The following is a 19,861-nucleotide window of genomic DNA, read 5'->3' as shown; positions in this document are numbered from 1 at the left end:
GAAAAGGAGGAACGGCTGAAGGAACGGGTTTCCTTTCCCAGATGCTCCTCAATGCAGCCTTTCCTCCCAACCCCTTCATTAAACAGCCCCACTGGGCTGGTGTGCACGTAAAAATAGAAAGACAGCGGGTCAACACACCCATCTTAACGCTCGCTCTTTGAGTCTATGCTCTCTCTCTCTCTTTCTCTTTCCCTCTATCCCTTGTGTTCTCTCTCTCTCTCTCTTTCCCTCTCTCTTTCCCTCTCTCTCTCTCTATGTCCCTGTCTCTCTTTCTCACTCTCTTTGTCCCTTTTTCTCATGTGATTGAAAGTCGATCAATGAAAGTAAAACCATTAAATATAAGACAGTTGGAATGCCTACATTGGATTTTACAATAAAAGAAAGAAAATGTGTTTGCTAACAATAGCCAGGACAGTGGTGATGTTTGGTATTGGGAGGTTGTGAGGACTTTAATTGGAGCCTCCCTGTAATTATGCAGGAACACTAACTTCTGGCAGCCTGATGGCTAGCTTAGAGAAAGTTTAGAGAGGCTAGGTTATACGTCGGCTACAATGGCAGATTACAAACAGAGATTAGGTTTTGCCTCCGTCACACGAGCATGTGCTTCCACACCTCTCCAAATATCCTTTAGATACGCAAAACTAATACTTCCACCACGGTCTTCATATGCATTTCAAGATAACCTTCCAGAGCTAAAATGACAACATCAATCAACCTGCAATTAACATTTTAATTAAGGGACTACATTATCTGTTTAAATCTGTTTCATCATCATCCTCGCTTACTAATGAAAACCGCATGAGCCTGGAAAAATGCACACAGTGACAAAAGAAAACATGGATTCAGGTATTTACTTTCTCTTTCTAAAGATGGATCTCATTATAAACACTGGAGGGATGGATTGCTAAGCTGAGAGGGCACAGAAGAGGCTGCTGGTTAGATTCCCCCACCCACCCAACCTCTTGTGTGCATTTCCACTCACACCACCACGGGTTGGCAACAACAAAAGCAGCACCCGATACAAACACCAAGGCAGCATGAGAGGATGAGCTGCAAAACAAGATTCAATATTGTGATACTGAGAGTTTTTGATGTTCTGAATCCTGGGGTTTATGCTCCAGACACGATAGTCGCCATCATTTAGAAAACTACTGTGTGCGTGTGTCTCGTCCACTTGGTGGATTTATTTGATGGACCATTCAAAAATAAACTATTCATCCTCATCCTCATCGTCATCCGCTTATCCGGGGTCGGGTCGCGGGGGGAGTAATTCTGTTTAGTAATTCAGACATAAACTATTCAATGTCTGTCTATTCGAAGTATACTCAAGATTTGAAATTGCACGATTTTAAAGCAAACAACCAGCCCCCCCGGGAGAACCCCCCCCCCCCCCCTGTGTGTGTGCTCTTTGCTCTCCAAACCTGTTTATGGGTTTACAAAAGTTAAAGATCCGCAAACAAAACTCTCCATTAGATTACTGTTTAAATTGCCATTTCTGTATGCTCAAAGATATTTCCTATTCACTTCATAATGACTTGAGACTCAAGAATCCAGTCTGCCCTCTTAACTTAACTCAACCCTTACAACTAAATGTACGTGGAATCACGTCTGACGAAAGGGACAAAGCTGACGAGGCTTTCCAGTGAATTAATTTCCAGTTTCCTAACAAACCTCATGTCTGAGTCACTGAAGTGTCGACCGAGAGAAGGTTGGCAGGCCCTCTTTCGACGCCTCTATATCTCTTTAAAGAACTACTCTTTCATCGCCTTCTAGTGATTAAACTCAAACCCTCTGGTTTGTGCCCCCTTCATGTCTTCCATCCATCTTTATCTATTCAGGCAGACAGAAAGAGGGTCTCGTTTTCAGGACTTTGGTTTATAATTATCTTGCTCTTACCTTCAGGGACCTGTTGAGCACATTGAGGTATGCAGATAACTCACGATATAACTCCTTACTACCAGCATAATTGCTGCGTGCATTGCATTGATGCATAGTGGGTCTCTCTGTCTGTTTAATAGTTACAATATCTTTGCATCCAGTTCAACAGGAAAGCCCTGGTAGACACAGGGTTTGCTATCCAAGTGTTTTGTAATGTAATGATTAGCGACAGAATTATGCCATCTGGCTTTAGTGCATAGACAACAAAAGCAGTGACACACACACACACACACAAACACACACACACACAGACACACCTCCCCAGTTTGGCTAAGCGAGGTGAACAGAGACTGCATCTGTTGTACTATTTTCCTCCGTCCAGGAAAGAGTTTCTGCTGAAGACATTTCCATGTAATGGCAGCAGAGGAAGCAAGGAGGAGAGAGGGTGGGAGTGGGTGGGGGGAGACGGAGAGAAAGAAGAGACGAGAACAGAGGAGGGAGAGAACAGAGGTAAAACATGAGAACGAAGGCAGTGGGATGAAGCAGGGAAGAGGTCAAGAAGCGAGGCAAAGGAAGGAGTTGTGACAAAGCGATCGCACACACACACACACACACACACACACACACACACACCCCTCATCTAACACCAGTGGCACCAATCTGGCGTGGTCCAGAACCCCTGACAACCAGATGACCCATGTGGATTCTGGAGGGCCAAGAAATAAAACAGAAAAAAAGCAGAGCAAGCTGCTCTGGGCAGGTCTCACGGAAATACTACGCAGCTAGGACAAGGGCCAGCATGGAGCCCACTGATGGTTTCTCATGCTGTGTGTGTGTGTGTGTGTGTGTGTGTGTGTGTGTGTGTGTGTGTGTGTGTGTGTGTGTGTGTGTGTGTGTGTGTGTGTGTGTGTGTGTGTGTGTGTGTGTGTGTGTGTGTGTGTGTGTGTGTGTCCATGCATACATGTGTATGTCTGCATGCATGATTGTATGATTATATTTAATAAGGGATGTGTATTAGCAGGCGGTCCAGCCACTACAGCAGATACAACAACCTGGACATCAATGTGTCACACACATCATGATCATTTCCCCAGCTCTTGTTTGAAGAATGGTAAGAAAACATTTTCTGGAGGCTTGAAACAACCTGGTGACATTCCTCACATCCTGTGGCTGCTAGCTAACCCTCAGTAATTGTGGTGCAATGTTTAAATGGGAGACCGTTTTTTGGTAGGTGTGACTCAGGCACACACACACACACACACACACACACACACACACACACACACACACACACACACACACACACACACACACACACACACACACACACACACACACACACACACACACACACACACACACACCAAAACATGGTTCAGCCAATTTTGTAGCCTGGCGTGTATCATGTACAGACTCGCCTATTGTACTACCATGCGCACGCACACACACACACACACACACACACACGTTAGTGCTCGGTATGTCACTGTGCGTGCTCACTTGGCTGCAAGCAGTTCCGCTGATGAACCATGGCTTCAGATATTTAAGATGTTCTCAAATTAGTAGTAATCAGTTACTAAGTCGGTATTAGTAGTATTACAGGCGCAGATGTATACCCTAAATGCGGTGCTCATCACATAATGAACTGCCATTTGAGTGACTCAGAGGGAGGTTTTCTCTCAGAAGAGGAGGGAGAACTTCCTCTTTCATGGAGGAGTGTGCTGTCAAAAGGCTGGTCCGAGTTCAGCAAACGCCGTTACCGACACAATCTGTATAATTAAAGTCAGGCCTTCAAGACCAGCTCTGCTTAATGAAATGTCCTTACGCTTACGATGCACGTCAGCATAATCTCATTTAAATTAAACAGATCACAGGGCACGACACCAATGGACGCCAGACGACCACACTCCTGGACCGCACTGTAGCCGACCTACGTCAGAGAACACCGATTCAGGTTGAGTCCCGGCCGACAGGAAAAGCACAAGCTGTTTGTTGGTCTTTCAATGAAGGATTTGTTCATTTTGGCCCGGAACTCTATCGCTCAAGATGTCTCACGAGAACATCTGGAGAGAGAAAATACAAATGTGGTTTTGCCCAATAGAACAGGGGATTGTATGGGCAGCGGCCATTCGGGTTAGCGGCCTGCCAAGAAGTCTGGGTCGGCTTTTTGAGAGCCTCTTGTTTTTGAGTGGTTAACATCTTCAAAAATGGAAAAGCCATGAGATAAAAATACAAAGTAAAAGGGCATGACTGTAACCGGTCACGGCTGTGTGTTGTTCCAACGGCGATCCACCACCCCTCCTTGCGCAAGGTGTTTGGAGGGTAAGTGTGTTTGCCTGTCTGACGCACTCTGCCCCGCTGTCAGTCACAGAGAGAGGGACGAGAGAGGGACAGGCGTGGGGCGAGAGATTGACAGGGGCCAAAGAAAGGGAGGGAAGAAGGAACGAGTGGCTAAAGGGACATCAGGGGGAAACTTTGTTTTTGCTTGTTGTGTGGAGAGACAGAGAATGGGTAGGGGGAGATGGTGAGATAAAAAGAGACCCACAGACACAAAAGGGATTGATGGAGGGAGGGTGCAGGACAGGAGAGAATGGAACAGCGGGGACTGGATGATGGTCAAGGAGAAATGCATTTACTCTGGAACGAGGTGTGGGATTTGGCTTATGTCGAGTTTGCTTTCCACAAGCCCCATGTCTCCTAGAATCTTAAAGAATCCTCTTTCTCCGCAGTTCCCTCTGGTAATCTCTCCAGCTCTCACTCTATCCCTGTTCAGCTACAATATCAACACAACAACAGGATGATATTTTTCCCATTCTGATCACAGTGTGCATTAATGTTGTCAGAGTTGTATTGTTAATCTAACTACTGTTGTAAGAATCATCAAGCTATCAATAATTAACATGTTACAGTGTTGGGATATTTACCTATAAAGGAAATGATAGACTGTTTATTTGTATCTTATTTACAGCTATTTCTCATGAGTCCTGTAATTATCGTATCATTAAGCTGAATACCTGTATTGCAGATTAATCAAGTAACATTACTCAAATGAATATAAAGTTTGTAAAATAATACTTAGGTGTAATTGAACCTCTAGAAACCTCTGGAAATAAATTGCAGTCCTTGATGAAAAAACGGGGAAACTAAGTGAGATAAGCTCTGAATCAGGTCCACCATCCATCCTGCTTTATGTGAGGCTCAGGGCTGCTTCTCCCAGCTCGACAGGGCATTACTCTTACTAATGACACCACCTTTCTAAAGGCCCGCTGAAACCTATTCAGACAAAAGTGATTAGGCCTCTGCTATCAAATACCTGTTCCCCTCCTTCCCCGACTCCTCCAGGGGCCCGCTGACTGAACTCCTACGCTTATCATCGTTCGAGGGCCCCTCTTCAATCGAGCCGCTTCACTCAGCTGCCACCGGCCGGGGGTTTTATGAATGGCGGCCGCAGCGAGGAGGGGTGGTGACATGACAGTGTGTTTAGAGGCGGTGTGGGAGGAGATGTTCTTGTCGCTGTCTGTATTTATTTTTCTCTCGGCCGGCGGAGCCGGGGAAGTGGCGTGGCGGACCCTATGTGGAAGATAAAAACAACAAAAAAACAACAAACCATTTTCTTCTTCTAAACAATAGGAAATACGTTCCTTCTAATCCCAGCGTTGCCGTGGGGCTGGAGCTGCACATTAACTGGGGAGTGCGAGCATGAGAAGGAAAGGCATCAATCTCAGACTAAACAGTAGGCACGAACCGGGGCTGCGTCTGAGTACAAGAGTGCAGTGTAGCAGCACGGTATGGTATGGCAGCCTCTTGAAGGAGCTCGACCTTTCACGTAATATAAAAAGAAAAACGGACCGGTTTGTGTTATGTTTTCTCGGTGTCCCTGCATGCTTGGGCGAATGGAAACGTTACATCATAGCTGTGTTATGGGGTTTTCCTAATCTGAGTAGACTTATGTTTCAATTGGGACCAATCACTGCAGGGTGTGTGTGCATGCGCTGTGGAATGCATGCCTGTACACCAAAACAACAGCCAACGATTAACACACACACAAACACACACACACACACACACACACACACACACACACACAGACACATACATTCTCCTCTGTTTTAAATCTGCAAAAGATTTGCAGCTTTCACTTAGAACATGGAATCTCCGCCATAAGTACAACAGTAGAGCAGCTATGGAAACAGAACACTTCATAGACAGTCTCCTCCTCCTCCTCTCTTTCTGTTTCCTAGAAGGCCCCTTTAAACCCAGAGCTGTTCATACCACACCAGAGATCCTTTCCACTCAATCCCAAGCCCAATGGCTGTGTACTTCTTTATACATTGGGTTGTTGTCTACTCGATAAACAAAACTATCTAATAAACTCTAATAAACTCTTGAGGTGATGCATGGCGAATCAAAGACAAGAGGGTCTGCAGCAAAGTGGATGTGTAACGCATTAACTCAGTGCACAGATAAAGTTGGACCGAAGAAGAATGGCAGATGTCTTTCCTGGCAGCGAGCCTCTGACCATCGCGTTCAACTGGAGAGCAACTCCCGGCGGCTTATGCTATATAAAACTTTAAAGTCGGCCACAATGCATATTACAAAACTAGCAACTAGCGGTTTTAACGGCATGGGCTGGCCACTGTATATTTAAGGCCCTGTGGGGGCTTCTATTTTGAAAACCACTCTATGTTCTCTTCATAGACTTGAAATGAGGCAAGCAGCCATGGTTGTGGTGTGTCATTCAGCACTCTGTGTAGATTACTACTTCAGTCCTTTAGCATACACCTGTATCTCTTAAGTGATACACTGAATAGGGATTGGGAAATTGACACACCGTGTTCAAGTTTAGATATTCACTGCCTCTGCCGGGAGTTAGACTTAAGGGGCAGGTATAGGGTGCGAGGCATAGGGTGCGAGGCATCTTGCAAATAAAACACATTGTCGACGGGTAGGCTGAGGAAACTGCGGCTGGTAGTCTTGCTAGGAAGAGAGTGCCAATCTCCCAAAGTGAAAAATAATGAACCCAAATGGAAACCGTCTTAATTTCGGCAAAAACAAGACTGCCTCGAGGACTGCCTCCTCCGCCAGTAGCAAGGAAACAGACGCTTGCAGACGGCGTTTCTGGGACGTGATCCTGTCAGTAAACAGCGGAATGCGGAGCATTTTAATACCCTCCTTGGTAAACAAACGGCCCCCAGCGCGCCAAATGCACCACGGCTCTAGAATGAGGAATTCATTGAGAGAGGAGAGCGACAGGGTAGGCTCAGCAGCCGCCACACACTACAGCTGCACCGCCTGTGGACTGGTCCGACTCGCACAGAATGGCCTTTTGTCTGGGATTCAGTTGTTTCTATAAAATGATCCGGTCAAAGCAGCAGGAGGAAAAGTGCAGTATTGAATACGTTTTGGCAAGCAGCTCTCTTCTGGGGTGTAGCTGATCCACTATTGATTGTGCTGGGTTGTTCTCAGCCTCACTTGGAAGTGGCTTTGGACTTTAGGGAAGCGTCTGCTAAATGGGAACATTTGTGTGCTAGAGGGAAGTCTGGCTCACCCTGGCAACAAAAGTATTCATTTATGGGATGTGCGTAATTCTTTCTATCATGTATCAAGAAAACACCCATAAAAGTAATTGAAACGATAAAATAGTTGTCGTCCTCCTTATCATTCAGATGGAGCCCTTGTTAAACCAAGACACATTAGATACCATAGCCCATAGGAGTTCATAGTCTGACTGCATGAGAAAAAAGAACAAGGAAATGGCCAATTGTTGAAAATGACACTTGTGCGTTATTGCTTGTAAAACACGTGTTGCCAATATCCCAGTGTTAACTGGTTTGGAATATGTTTTTAGTTAGTACACCTAACCAAAAACATAATATTCCAAACCAGTTAACACTGGGATATTGGCATGGCTATGCATGATCTTGCTTTGATAATACACGTTTTTTGTTTTTTTAAGGATTTGAATGATATCCTTACCACTTTATGTTAGACATTTTCCGGTTTAATGTGGTGAATGGTGCAACGTAAATATTTAACTTAATGTAGGGAGGGGCAGGGGGACAGGCTGGCGAAAGTGATGGAAACCAAACACCTAATATAGATGATTGGGGTGTGTTGTTTAAATGCTGGCTTTGGCTTTTCACCCTGGGGGGCATACGGGATCTATTAGGCATAACAATGTTCCCTGGTGAGGCTAACCACGGCTATTAGCTAATCAAAGGTTTGTCATGAAAATGAATGATTCCAGCTCATTTGAGCGGGCAAAGGCAGTGAACTTCTGGAGGAAAGCATGTAGCCCACTGAGAAATGACAGATGTAATTCCCCCTCTGTTGAGCTCCATCAGACTGAAAATGTCTTACAGTACCTTCCAACTCTATGCTGTATAAAGACAAGGAGGAAATATGTTGCATAATCAAGGCATTCAAAAGTTGCACCGATTGCATACTATAATTTATTACGATAGCTATCTATCCAGCGTCTTGGATACTCAATGTAATCATTTTAACGAAAGCTCTTTAATATTAAGTTTATTATTATTAATTATGTGATAATTTGGCAGAAACTTAATTTCTTTCTGCCAAATTTGATGCCGACCACAAACGTGCTGCTTTCTATTGTTTTAAATTTAGCTTTATGACCCTGACACCCAATTAGTTAGTCGGCCAAAAAACACCAGGTAAACAGCTTTCATGTGGTTTTGCCACGGCATAGAAGGGGGGGTTATATGCTATCCTGGTCCAGGGATAGCTACCAACTAAACTTATTGTTTTGGCTTTTGGGACAGGAATTGATGTCAGCTGGAGGACTGGCTTTCCTTCCTCTGAGTTGTTGGTTCATTTTTATGCAATGCCTAGATGCCGAAACATCTATTAAAACAAACAAATAAAAATACTACCTAAAGAAAATTCTCACGAACACAATGGGAAGTCCTGAAGCAATGTGTTTTCTATTTGAGATTTGAAACTTGTGATTCACTGGGAGCAAAACATTGGATTGACTTTGTGTCAGGGTTGCCAGCTCTGCATAAATGGATGATGCTGAAAGGCGGTATTGGGTAGAATGGAACCGGTATTTTTCCATGTGTCAAAACAGCCCTCGATACTGGCAACCCTGCGAGGGATTTTCAAATATATGGAGGATGGTTTGAGTGGAAGCAGCCTTATTTCCATGGTAACCCTGCACCCTCAGCAATGAAGTCCATGTCCCTGACCCAGCGGTGTCCAACGCTAAATGTGTCGGATTGATTCACAAAGTATGACTGGATAAAATAAAAGCATGTGCGTCTTAATATCCTCCAACAGGAAGCTTGGCACAAGCACTGTGTGTGTGTGTGTGTGTGTGTGTGTGTGTGTGTGTGTGTGTGTGTGTGTGTGTGTGTGTGTGTGTGTGCGTGTGCGTGCGCGTGCGTGCGCGTGCGTGCGTGTGTGTGTGCATGCGTGTATGCATGTGTGTTTGTGTGTATTCTGTCTGGTAGCAAGTAAGCTCGTGCACGTTCACGTGTCTAATTAAGGGTCAATATTTATTGGAGCCCCATATTGGACCCAACAATCACGGGTGGGGTCCTCTGAGGGGCCGACCCGGCCCCCAGAGAGGCTGTGTGCCGTCACCAAGTTGACATTTATGGCCCCGCGGTCACCATGGCTCGGGTCAAAGAGGGTCTCCAGTTCCTTTATAGCGGTAAAGTGCTCCCTTATTGTCTGAGGGACCATGTAAAGTCATGGTTTATGAAGACCCCCAAAATGTAATTTTCCACTCCATCTAAATAGCCTGGGTCCTAAAACAACGTGGGCTGGCCTCGCTGCTGAACCCGCCACTGAGGGGCCGTTTATTTAAACTTCCTTTAAACCTCCTGAGTTTACTTAAAGTAAACTCAGGAGGACGGCCAGGTAAATTGCAGGCATAACTTCAGCTGATCCTTTTAGAAACGTAATATATATTCGGATTACAGATCACACCGGGATAGCAGATCACTATTTGAGCTCATCAATGTTGGATTCACTTTTGGAGCGAAACATTTTAGTTACTTTTTGTAAGGCTTGCCAGTAGTGATTGACTACGGTACATGGTCACAGTGATCTCACACAGTGATCACAGATCACTACGGTACATGGTCACAGTGATCTCACACAGTGATCACAGATCACTACGGTACATGGTCACAGTGATCTCACACAGTGATCATAGATAACTTGGGTATTTAGTGACCGATGGGCCTTGATGCTGTCACTTTTCATAGTGTTACTATGTCTGGGGCCAAGACACAAGCCCCACCTAACAAACCGGTTGGCCATGTCTGCTTCCCATTTCTTTTAAATGTTTTTTTTTTCTTTACCTCAATTTCAAGCTAAATCTGGGCTTTCAATTTCCCAATATTCATCTTTATGTTTGTCTAGTAAAACGGCAATAAAGCAACCCTAAAACACCTTTGTCCATAAAATGACTCTTAAGTCTGAATCTACAAATAACTCTCTGCATTCCAGGCCATCAATATGGAAGATAAAGTGTTAACATTATGGAGAAAGTGTTTTTGAATGAGAAAAGTGTGATATACCTATCTTAAAACAAAAACAAGCATCCTTATCTAATCCCTAAAGCAACTTTGCAGTATGTGCTTGTCCATGTGTTTGTGTGTGTTTGTGGTCATGTGTGTATGTGTGTGTGTGTGTATGTACAGAGGTCTGTGCGTGTTGAAGTGAGAGACTGGACAATGGTTTATTCAATCTTTTGAGATGCATAGTGGAGGAAGAGATATGGGTTCTCACAGCATGCCGACCTGCACTAAAACACACACAAACAGACACCACCACACACACACCCTGAGTAAGACTTACATAAGCATGGAAGAATTCAATGTTTTTACTGGCGAGTGGTTGGCAGCAACACAACATATAAGCAAATCACTAATTGCGGCAGGGTCACATGCCACGCGCCCCCTTTGCTGACCTGATTAGTCTTCCCTGCTGCGAGGGCCACAAATTCATTCATTCAAAGATATTTCTTATATTTCTTATCTTGTTTATTCCCCGAGTTTCATCCAGCAGTGGTAGAGCGCCCCTGCAGGAATACTAGTGCCAATGCATTCGGCGCCGCAAATGTTATTTGTTGTATTTATAAACACATATTTCACAGGTGCCCCCCTACCCCCACCTGACAGGGTGGAGCTGGCCTAAAAGCCTCCTCCAGTGCAGTTCTGGTTAACGCGGCGATTTGTTGAGTGACACCCTCAAACACCCTCACCTCCCCGCTGGCCGTAACAAAACAGGCTCTGTTCCACTCCACAGTAGGCCTACCGTCTGACACACTCACACACACACACACACACACACACACACACACACACACACACACGAAATCCACCCGTTAAGTTCACTAACACACAAAGACACGCTAAACGCCGGCAGAAATTCTCACCTTCTGTCGTCCCCCCCACCCCCCCACCCCAGAGCAGCCAGACACAAAACGGCGACGCAAAGTCAATAGATTCCCTGACCAATAGACGTTCGTCAAGAACCACAAGCTTGCCCATCAAACAAACACACACACACACACACACACACACACACACACACACACACACACACACACACACACACACACACACACACACACACACACACACACACACACACACACACACACACACACACACACACTATATGCAGGGGTCCCAGTAGTTAATTAAACTTTTTATTAGAGTCCGGAGGAGAAGTTTTCCAACTACTCTACCAGACATACCTGGCCGATTTAGTCTCAATATCCAGAGATAGAGCGAAAGAGGGAGAGCGAGGAAGGGAGAGCGAGGGAAGGAGAGCGAGGTCTATTCTATTCAGACTCTTTATCAATATCTTTTCATTGGGATACCCTTGAGAGAACACACTATTGCCAAATCACAATTTAGTAATGTCATTTCCCAACAGCTTCATCACAGTGAACATCAATTAAAACAATACTAGTATTGCCTCTAAAACCTTTTCACAGATCCTTTCCTTTCCATCACTTGAGGACAGAGGAGAGTGAAACACCTTAAGGCTTTAGAATATAGGTTCTGATAGTCTACCAATCAGTGGCGCAAACTTCAGGTCAACATTGGGGGTCATAAATATTTCGTTCAAATGTGTCAACCAAAAAGTAGCTATTTCAGTATTATTTATCTGTAATTTATTTGATTAATTCCAAATTTTGGTTGTGATGATCTGAAATAACCAGTGGCAACTGGTCATTAGGGGCAAGTGGGGCTCGGCCCCACCTACTCTCACAAGAAAAAATTTAAAGAAAATGAAAATGAAAAAAAAAATATATATAAAAAATATAATATATATATTTTTATATATATATATAAATATATTTAAAAAATAATCTCCCCAGAAAGTACTATAAAATAATAAGTTCGGCGCTTTTATTTAATTTTTAGGCCTGCTTCTTCCGGCTGAGTTCTTCTGGAGGGGCAAGAGGGGCTCTAGCCCCACCAGCCCAATGCAATGTGTATTGGACTTGAAACATTGAAATGCGCATGCTCAGAGTGTTTCTCTGTTGAAGTGGACGGAGAATATTTTACTTCCTGGTGGGGCTAGCCCCACCGAGACCGCCGTGGACATATATGGTTCGTTCCACTACAGCGTAATTTCGTTTTTCACAGTTCATTGGCTGTAGGGTGAGGCACGTGATGAGTCATGAATCGAGTGACCTCTCACCTCACCTCACTTGCCGCGCGCAAGAAGTCCGGTAGCGAAGAAGAGAAGGAGAAGGATACATTTGCTAACATACATGCCAGAGGCACACAAACGAAAACGAATCGACATCATGAATGTGGTAGATCATCTATTGGAGCACAGATTTGAGACCCTTAGTCTGGAGAAAAAATTTGAGGTAAAACGCCTTATGTCTTGTGCTCTTCAGTCTATTTATGTTTTTCCAGTCTTCCCACTGCTGGCCTGCGCCTTGTCGTGGTGGCGAGTGGGCTTTAAACCAAGACAGGCCATTCTGAATCTTTTCTTTCACAGCTATTTTCTTTGATTTCTCCTCCAGGACACTGCTTAGGCCTATGGGAGGTGTACTCCATGGTAAAATGATATTGTGTTTTTATAGTAGCTCACGATACTACAGCTGTTTGCAGTAGTATAATTTTATTCTGAGGTTTACGGAAGCTAAAAGTTTACAATTTTTTAAAAACTATACTTTCATTCTTGCAATGTTTTGATGTCAGCAATACAAGATTAAAAGCTGCACTAATGTACTTTATTAATTTAATATATATATCTGATACATGGAGAACAGTCACTTAGTTAAAAAACAAAAAGCCCTGCATACTGAATAGTGTTAAAGTATATTTTTATTTGTAATGGTTGTGATGGTACCTGCCTGCTGTCCTGGCAGTTCCTTGTGGGTGGAGGGCTGAATAGATAATGGGAAACACCAAGCCAGGGCTACAAACAGCATGGTGGGACACTTGACTAAGAAAGACCAATGAAGGAAGCTCAATCTCTATTTTGAAATACTTTTGCTTTTTTAGGAAAATTACCATTTTTATTTGTAATATATTAGGGCTGTAACTTTTTCCAAAAATGAATTGCAAACAAAATTGAAATGCCCCATAATTTGTTTGGATGGATGTCTGTGTGGCTGAAAAGCCAGTAGAAACACTAACAAAAGTGAAGGGGTCTACCATGCCTTTCGAATGCCCTTCACAGGTCAGATGTTGTACTAGCTTGTTACATACAGTCCTGTGTTGTGCAGGAAAGCCGGGAGCAGGCGGAGTCAACGTCTACAAAGATCGCCACGACTGAAAATAAACGGGTGACGTCACATACACTGGTTCGTCATTTAAAAGAATAAAAAATGTTAGCCTAGCCCCACCTGTTTTTTACATGTAGAAACGCCACTGCCTATTCCAGACCCATCCAAATGAAATTTTAAAACCCACACCTATTAAAAATGAAGTCATTGGCATGAGATGTACGGCTAACCAATGGCATGGAGGAACTGTGCGTGTCGGATAATCATAATTAAATTCCAATAACACCCCTTCCCCCCAAATCCAGAATTTGCAACAGAAGTCGTCAAACTATTATTTGAACAACCCAATTAAAACTCAAACTATAGTACATTTCAGCAAATAGCAACCTAACTGTAGTCATGGCTTGATAAGGACTTAAACATATAGTGGGGAGTGTCAGAGCCCAACCAAATACCTAATCATAATTGTTGCCCCATACCCCAGAAGCTCCTGTTGATATTTACAATGATCTAATATAGAAATAGTCATTAATAATCACGGGGCTCAGGATTTGTAGTCAGTGCGCCCAAATATTGAAATGGTTAAACCTGCACTATGTAGCTTTTCCACTAGAGCTAATAACTCTATTAAACAAGAATCTACAATTTCAGAACTAGAAAGTTTTCAAGAATAATACGCCGATCTACAAGTCGATCATGAAGTCATTGGCATGAGATGTACGGCTTACCAATGGCATGGAGGTGAGTTGTTCACGATAAAGCATTTTCATTTGTTCTGATAAACCTTTTGACATTAACTGAAAATGGTGCAGCCACAACTCAAGTCACTAGAGAGGTTGCTGATAATCAGCCTACATAATGCAGGTTAACACCCTTCTATTAGATTCCACTAACTACATCCATCTGGCTGGGTCTGAGGCTCACACTGACTGGACACTAACCATCTAGAACTACTTGATAAGGGCTAACGTATTTAGAGGGAAAACAATCATTGTTTTTTTCGCCCCGCATGAGACTACATTAGCATCAAGTGAGCATTTTGTTGCAAGCTCATCCATGCTTCCTCTACTTTACTTAGAATGTTATTTTGCTTTCCGATGTAAGTTGCGCACTTTCCTTGCACATCTTTCCAATTCGTTAGTAGCGTACGTCTTGTGTCCCCATGACTGGATGTTGCACGGCTCTAATGAAAAGCGACAAATTAAAAGACACCGATATGCAGTCCCTCACCCTTTTCCTTTCATCCCCCAGGAATCCATCTGTGCCGCCCAGATGATCACCGCGGACGAGGGCTTGGGTCGGCTGGCCCACATGGTGCAGGTCTTGGTGGACCTTGCGCTGCCAGCCACCGCCGCGCTAGCAGACCGGAGCCGCTAGGGGTGGACAGGCTAAACACTGCTCCATCCTTCTCTTAGCTCCACGTCGTCCACTGATTATGCTGTCATCCAAAGGTCAAAATGGTACCCCCAAAAAATCAATGAAACACTACAAACTTCCGGTTTGTATTCATTGGTTGTTGAAAGTGAAAGATGGATTTCTTCCGTGTTTACAAGTAAATACAGGCGTTTAGTTTGATTTTTTTGGTTTTCAAGTAGGCCTATATACATTATGCACATGTCAAGTGGAAGTCGAGCAACTTGTTTTATTATTAGGGCATTTAGCAGACGCTTTTATCCAAAGCGACTTACATTGGTTAATACACACATTGAAACACCGACGGCAGAGTCAACCATGCAAGGTGACAGCCAGCTCGTCAGGAGCAGTTAGGGTTAAGTGTCATGCTCAGGGACACATCAACACTTAGCTAGGAGGAGCCGGGGATCGAACTAGCAACCTTTCGGTTACAAGACAACTTCTCTACCGCTCTACCTCCTGAGCTTAGCCGATCCACTTCGTTTTAAAGTTGATGGATTTTTTACTTTAGCATGTATTTTAATTTTCTGTCAGTTCCATTCCCTGTCGTCGTCATTCAGTAAATTCAAATTAAAAGCTATACATTTTGATTGACTATATGGGCAGTGACTTGAGTGTTGCTGTTTATTCCTGTGGCCATCAGACTCCATCCCACCTCTCATATTCAGTCAACGAAGAGAACACAGTCCATCTCTTGTTTAACAGTTCTACCGATAACTATAACCCTAACCCTCAACCAATCTTAACCAATCAGAACCCATTATGGAGGGCTCATAGGCCCTATGGTTCTTTGTAGCCCTGTTAAGCTCGGGCACAACTGCAACTGTTTGTTTTTAGCTAAAAAGTCGAAAGTTTTTTGTAAATCTAACAACATTGTGTGATGTTTCATCAAATCATGATGTCACAAGGGTGCAGCTGATAGAGCTGTTTATAGCGACCCCTGGAGTCCTGACACGATAGGTCTTCACTGTCTCGACAGTGCAGCGGTGAGTGCTCTTGGATGACAGCGCTCGAGACCGGGGTTCAAGTCCTGGCACACTCGATCAATTGGCCTGAGGGATGTCATGTGTTCTAAGTGACTAACATCATCCAGTCCAAGATTGAGTGAGTGACAGAGTGAAGTCTGAAGATTAAGCTTACTACCATGTGTATTTAACGTCATATGTAACCTCTTTATGACATCAAATCATGTAAAAGCCCAACGTTGGGCGGTCTCCACGGGAACCCGACGATATCATGAGCCTAACAATGTGAAGTTATTCATAAGGTCAAGTATAACTTTCAACTCCACCCAGGCCTGTGACCCCGTGGTGCAGCGGAGGGAGCACACGGCTCTAGGCCCTGGAGTTCTGAGTTCAATTCCCGTCAGTATGTCTCAATGCACTTCTTATTTTCAAAATTTGCTGGCGATTTGACATGTTCAATCTCTGGCGACTCCTTGCAACGGCATCAGCCGCGCTGCAACGACCAGTTCACAGTGCTAGAACTTTTCCCTTGTGACGTTCCAAAACAGTCTCGTTGCGAGACCAATCTTTGGTCTGAACTGGGCTGTTGTACACGAGAACAATCAAAGTCCACCCTGACCGCCATTTTGGGAGACGGGTTCATCCGTGCACACGTTCTGCTCCACTTTAAGTAGAGCAGACAGACACTGATGGAAGACCACTGAAGGACCCGCCTGAAGAGCCGAGAGTGACGGGAAGAAAGCGCTGAACTGTGTTCTCCCCCGGAGAAGAGACGCCTCATATTTGTATTCCATTTCCCTATTATACTGACCATATTTGCTGAGTGGATGAGTGTGTTTGTCTGTGTGTGTGTTTGTGTGCGTGTATGTGGTTGGGTCTGTAAATGTTAGAAGTGTAAAGTTTGCCTCTCAAACACGCTCAGGGTTTGTGTGTGTATAGTATGTGTCTGTGTGTACAGTACGTGTGTATATATGTGTAAGTATGTGTACACGTGTGTGTGTGTGTGTGTGTGTGTGTGTGTGTGTGTGTGTGTGTGTGTGTGTGTGTGTGTGTGTGTGTGTGTGTGTGTGTGTATCAGAGAGCAATTGAGGAGCAGAGAGCTTAGCCAAGGTGTTTGAGTTGTGAGAATCAGAGTCACGGACCAAACAGATTTCCTTGCGTGCGTTGGGCCGTGTGTTCACAGATTATGGGGGGCTCAACAGTGCAGTACAGTGTCTCCGCGGCAACACTGTACACGTTCTCTATCACCAAAGCCCGAGCCAATTTTTTTTTTTCACACAAGGTTTTCTTTCAGGAATCAAATCGCAAGTTCAATATGGAAAATACCAGCGTCATATTAAAGCGGATAATTTAGCGAACTGAAGAAATCTTGATGCAAGCTGTCAAGGGACATTAGACTAAATCAAATTGAAGATTTTACCCTTTTTGGTCAATATTATGAACTGTGTGTGCGCCTGTGTGAGTGCTTGAGTGTGTGTGAGTGTTCGTGCGTGTGTGTGCAGGAAACACACACCGACCCGAGGGATTAGCGACAGACTTGGTGAGTGACTCATTCTGTTCCAGATGTTTATCACGTCATAAAGGCCTCAGAAACCCTGTAAGAAGTAGGTAAGAACACAGCTCTTTCAACGCACACACAGACACACATACACCCACAACGACACACACACACACACACACACACATGCTCTTTCTAGCTGCCAACTTAATTCCAGCTGTGTTAGCCATGTGGATAGGAAATCACCTCCACACTTGATACTGCATTTAGACCTGTGTGTTTGTGTGTGTGTGTGTGTGTGTGTGTGTGCGCGTGCGTGCGTGCGTGCCTCCAGAGAACAGAGAGACCCAGCTTGGAACTTCCAGCTTTAAATCACATAGGCCTGCTTGCACCAACATTAATCCGGTTCACACGCCTGCGTCTGTTGCACCAAGTTCAATTTGAGCAGTACATTATCCAAAATGTAGACCCTTTTACATTCTGAATTTTGTCACGGTCAGCAAATCTTCAGCAAATTGCTCGATTCCCTTGTAGATTACAGTACAACAACGACTTGGCACATGCACGCATGCACACGCAGGCACTTAAGTACACGCGCACCCACGCACTCACACGTACGCGCACGCACCACACAGAGTGGAGATGTCATTCATAAGCAACAGAAACAGGTCTCACAACGAGTTTTGCAGTTTCTTTTACATAGTAAACCACAGTGCTCTTCGGTCATGTCAGCGCTGCTGAATAGATGGTTAGATCGACGCATTTACGAGGCTAATTCAATGGCATTGTTTGAACTAATAACACGTGATAAGTAGCCCTACTCCAAGTAGACAGGAAGAAGAATGCACGTAACCAGTATCATATCCCACCCATTACTTTCGGTGTGACAGTAGCCTTGACCGTCAGTGCAAAGAGTCTAATAAGGGCTTATTAGATTTCTCGTTCACCAATACGAGTACATGTACACACGCAGGTCTCATGTGCATCCACCATTAATATTGACACATCCACTGAATGGCAGCCAGGATAAGTTTCTCACCTAGATACTGTCGGATGTCCAGCAGGATTGTAGGGGGTCCTCCGTTCAGCTGGTAGACCAGTGACCCGAAACAGAAGAGGAACAGCGTGGCCATGCAGAAACCATAGCCTCTCAGGGAGAATCGCAGGGGCACAGCGGAGAGCCAGCTACTATACTTTTTGTTGTTCCGATCTCTGATGTGGTTCTGAGTCTGGTTGTTGTTAAGGGGACTGCTGGGGAAATTCTTCATCATCATCTCCTCCTCACAAAGCGCCGGCGCTGGAAGCGGTAGTCACCCATCCGCTTGCGGAAAGTAAAACTTCTTCTCGTTGCTCTGGTGTCATCTGAGCCACTGAAGGACACCTCTTTATGAAACGCCAGGCAGGGTTCCCCCCCCCCCCCGCTTAGCCGCCACGAGTTGTTTGCGCTCTCGCCGTTTTTCCGCTTCGGCTCGGTTCTTCTCGTCTGCGCTCGGGACGACTACTGATACAACTCGAGTTATTACGAGACCATCGTCCTGCTTGGGGATTTTCTTTAGGGGGGTCGGCCAAAGTGTCAGATTACTAAACGTGGAGGAAAGAACTTCCACTTTATGGGATATTTTCGTTTTTGTAGTGTTAATGTGTGAAACAGCGCCCCCCCGCGGGCGCGACACAACCGTTGTTGGAGGCTGTGGCCTTGAGTCTTGAAGGCAGCAGTGCAATTTGGCTTCATTGGATAAAGACATTACATCGGAGTGTTGTTGAGATCTGCAAACAACTACAAATTAGTACATTTGTAGTTGTTTGCAGTGTGGCATCTGCCAGGTCTGTTCAACCTCATCCTTATTCTGGATCATCATCATCTCTATTACAGATACAAACTACATTGATGGCTACTTTTTTATTATGGACTAAAATGTTGGTTCCCCGGTAGGTTGTCCCACAAAAACGTTTGCATTTGAGGATGCCTTTTACTTTCTATACGCCCCTAAGTGTGCATTTTATCTTCATGCCGCTAAATCAGACTCAACCCTACAATTGAAGGAGGCCTGCTGCACTCAGTCCGTCCATGAAGTCCCTAAATCCTTTCAAGCCCTACACAGGGGCTTTCCTTTTTCTCTAAGTACTTGGTCAACAAAGTATTCAACCTGAAAATCACAATCGTGTTCAACAAAACATTAATTAGCTCACAAAATACAGGCCTGTGGAGGGTAGTTATCTTCTTCTCCCCAGCAGTTGATAATGGCAGCTTGTTCTCTATTTCAAAGCTGTTGCTCTTACCTTAATTACATTGAGAATCACCCCATCACAACACTGATTTGATGATGTCCATGTTTAGTCTTTTAATGTAGCATTATTATTTTTTATTACTAT

At 44.4% G+C, this 19,861-nt stretch overlaps 1 protein-coding gene across 2 annotated transcripts in view; it reads right to left on the bottom strand.

Annotated features, from left to right (window-relative positions):
* Nucleotides 1-19,083, bottom strand: part of usta (uronyl 2-sulfotransferase a) — a 56,433-nt gene extending 37,350 nt beyond the window's left edge. Inside the window, exon 1 of one of the 2 annotated variants that reach the window (XM_030344818.1) lies at nt 18,528-19,083. In XM_030344818.1, the coding sequence (XP_030200678.1) occupies nt 18,528-18,762 (235 nt within the window). In that variant the 5' untranslated portion in view covers nt 18,763-19,083. The remainder of the gene's footprint in view (nt 1-18,527) is intronic. The other variant, XM_030344819.1, reaches the window with a different exon arrangement.
* Between the last annotated feature and the right edge of the window lie 778 nt (nt 19,084-19,861).

This window comes from Gadus morhua, chromosome 21 (genome assembly GCF_902167405.1).
Source record: "Gadus morhua chromosome 21, gadMor3.0, whole genome shotgun sequence".
NCBI lineage: Eukaryota > Metazoa > Chordata > Actinopteri > Gadiformes > Gadidae > Gadus > Gadus morhua.
This window is presented reverse-complemented; position numbering and strand designations above follow the sequence as displayed.